The 2,651-nt window shown below is 58.3% G+C and overlaps 1 protein-coding gene across 1 annotated transcript in view; it reads right to left on the bottom strand.

The window, feature by feature from the left end:
- The window catches only part of RASGRF1 (Ras protein-specific guanine nucleotide-releasing factor 1), a 45,606-nt gene that overhangs the window by 8,919 nt on the left and 34,036 nt on the right, over window positions 1-2,651 (bottom strand). Inside the window, exons 18-20 of the mRNA XM_009321423.1 lie at window positions 2,369-2,475; window positions 1,522-1,634; window positions 1,068-1,128 (exon numbers count right to left, since the gene is read on the bottom strand). Coding sequence (XP_009319698.1) covers window positions 1,068-1,128; window positions 1,522-1,634; window positions 2,369-2,475 — 281 coding nt within the window. The remainder of the gene's footprint in view (window positions 1-1,067; window positions 1,129-1,521; window positions 1,635-2,368; window positions 2,476-2,651) is intronic.

Genomic DNA, 2,651 nt, shown 5'->3' with positions numbered 1-2,651 from the left:
GGGTGCAGGCGGGGGGGGCACACCCCGCCAGAGCACGGGGTGCTGCTGACAGCAAACACTGCGTGGGCAAGTGGCACTGGTGGCACTCAGCAGCACCAGTGCCATGCAGGAGGGCTCCGAGCACACTGGAGGAGGGTCCCCCTGGCCAAGGGTTCAGCACACGGCACAATGCACACCCCCAGCTCAGGAGGAGGGGGCCAGGAAAACCACAACCCCTATCACCCCAATGTGCGCTCCAAAACCCAGGGCTCCCTCGTGTCCCCACCGCGCCTCTGACGGCAGGTCGCTGCTGCTCAGCTGCTCAGACTGAGGGGCAGACCGAAACCCTCTGGTTTCGTTTGTCTTCTCTTCTTCAAAGGAAGTTTCCAGCACCTGTGGTTGCAGACAAAAGCTTAAAAAAAACAACCAAGAGGGCTCAACCACTCCAGAAGCTGGCCGGCAGACACAGGGGACAGAGCCATTGTTGTTTCAGGTGCACCAGGCCAATTTAAAGTGGCTCTTGAGTTTTTCTGGGAGCAGACTTTGGTTTTTTTAATGCAGGAAGGTGGCAAATGCACTGCAGCCACCCTGACAGTTTTAAATCCATTGCACGTTCCCAGGGCTCTGCTCCCAGAGGAGCAGTGCCGACGCCAGCTGCGCCAGCGCCTGTGAATTGGAACCAGCGTACAGCGGCACTGGCGCAGGTTTGGGGACACAGAGGACATGGTGGAAACCCATGGGGTTTTCCTGCGTCCCTCGGGCAGGCACTGGCAGCAGCGGGCAGGCACTGGCAGCAGTGGGCAGGCACGTCTCCGTGCCCACTCCAGCCATCCTGCTGACTGTGCAGGAGAACTAAACAGCTGGCGGGCTGGATTAGTGTTGCCTCTGCCTGTAACAGATCCAGCTGTGCTCACAGCTGGCCCTGTCCCCAGAAAACCTTTCCCTGCTTTGTAGCCGTACGCCCGGACAGAGGGCTTGGTGAACCACTCGCCACAGAGCTGGGTGCGCCAGAGTGCGGGGATCTTTAGCTGTTCCCCTACCACCATGCCGAGCTGCCAGGCAGAGTGACGAAGGGAAAGGGTATTTACCATCTGCACAACCTCCTCCAGGGTTATCTGATTGTCTCCTGGATCCTCCTGTGTTAAGGTCCTACGGCATAAAAACACAGCATTACTTTAGCTGGGAAAGCATCAGACTTGCACGCCTCCAACAGGGCTGCAGCAGGACTTTGTGGTTTTTCACAGATTAAACATTTGGCGTGCATAAGAACACTTCTAAGTCCCATTTCCTGTTTTAAAGAGAAAAAAAACCCTTAACCGAGACCACAGCCCCATGGGTCCTGATGTGCCAGGGAGACGTATGCACCACCCAGCACCACACATCCTCCTCCTCGGCTCCTCCTTGTGCCTCAGGCCCTGGCCACGGGCACAACCCCTCCTGGAGACCTCGTGCCTGCTCTTATCCCAGGTGAGAGCGGGAAGTGGCTGCAAAAATCCTGGCACAGCATCCAGGAAAAGCAACCTCCCACCCACAGCCCTTCACCTTATGATGTTGGCGGCTGCTTTCCTCTCCTGGGTCAGGAGCTCGGGATCATGAATAACCTCCTCCAAAAAGCCGATCACTCTGAACTTCAGCTCCTCATTGGTTTCAAAGTCCTGCCAAAGCCGGCACGGTCATAGTGTTAATGCGCTATAACGTGAGTAACGTTGATTCCCAGCAGCTCCACTCCCTGCCGATTTAAACCCGGCCAAGACCGATGGCCCTGCGGTGCCAGTGCAGGCGGCTGCTCAGGGGAGCGCAGAGGCTGCCCCTCCCCGGCAAAATCCCAGCCCGCAGCGCCCAGCAAACGGGAACCGGCCAGGAAGGCACCAGGCTCATTCTGTACCATTGCATTGGCATCAACCGGCCTGGGAGAGGTGTGGGGGCTTCCCAGTACCAATCAGTACGGCACCGCTCCCAGTGCCCCCAGCAACCGGTGGCAGAGGGAAACGGACAGCAAGGAAAGCCATGCGGTTTCCTAACCCAGACCCCAGCCTGAAGCCCCTAACAGGAATCAAACCCAGCTACTTCTTCTACCCAGCTACTACTACTTCCACCGAGCCCAGCTGGGGGGATGACCGTGGATCCCGGCTCCCCTCCTTCGCACACCGAATATACAAACACTGCAATCCACGCCTGGCCCCCCGCTCTGCGCCAGGGGCTCCCAGGTCCCCTGCTTCACAGTTTTCATCTCCTCCCCATGTCACTCATTTGCTTAATTAAAAAAGAAGTGCCAAATTGTCTTTCCAGCTGGAGCCTGGCTGAGCCACCCGGCACACAGTTGAATTCACACCAGCAGGGAGGGAGGACCCCCGCGGTGCCCATGCCCTGCCCGGCCCCCGCCACCCACCTGCGAGTGTTTGGAGACCCAGTGCCGCAGCACATTGAGGACCCGGTTGGTGGCTGCTCTCCGGATCACGAACTCCTTGTCTCCGTTCCGCTGGTCCGTTGGAAAGCCTGAAACTGCCAACGACCCCTTAGCACAGCTACAGCTCCGTCGGGAATCATTTACGGATATTTTCAGGACTGCTAGAAGGAGCAGCCCCATCTTTCCAAGTATCCCTAAGCTGCCTCTTAAACGCACGTGCTGGGGAGGCTCCGTGTTACAAGGCAGCGGGGCGCTCAGCCGCGGG

Source organism: Pygoscelis adeliae, unplaced genomic scaffold (genome assembly GCF_000699105.1).
Source record: "Pygoscelis adeliae isolate BGI_AS28 unplaced genomic scaffold, ASM69910v1 Scaffold13, whole genome shotgun sequence".
NCBI classification, from domain to species: domain Eukaryota; kingdom Metazoa; phylum Chordata; class Aves; order Sphenisciformes; family Spheniscidae; genus Pygoscelis; species Pygoscelis adeliae.
This window is presented reverse-complemented; position numbering and strand designations above follow the sequence as displayed.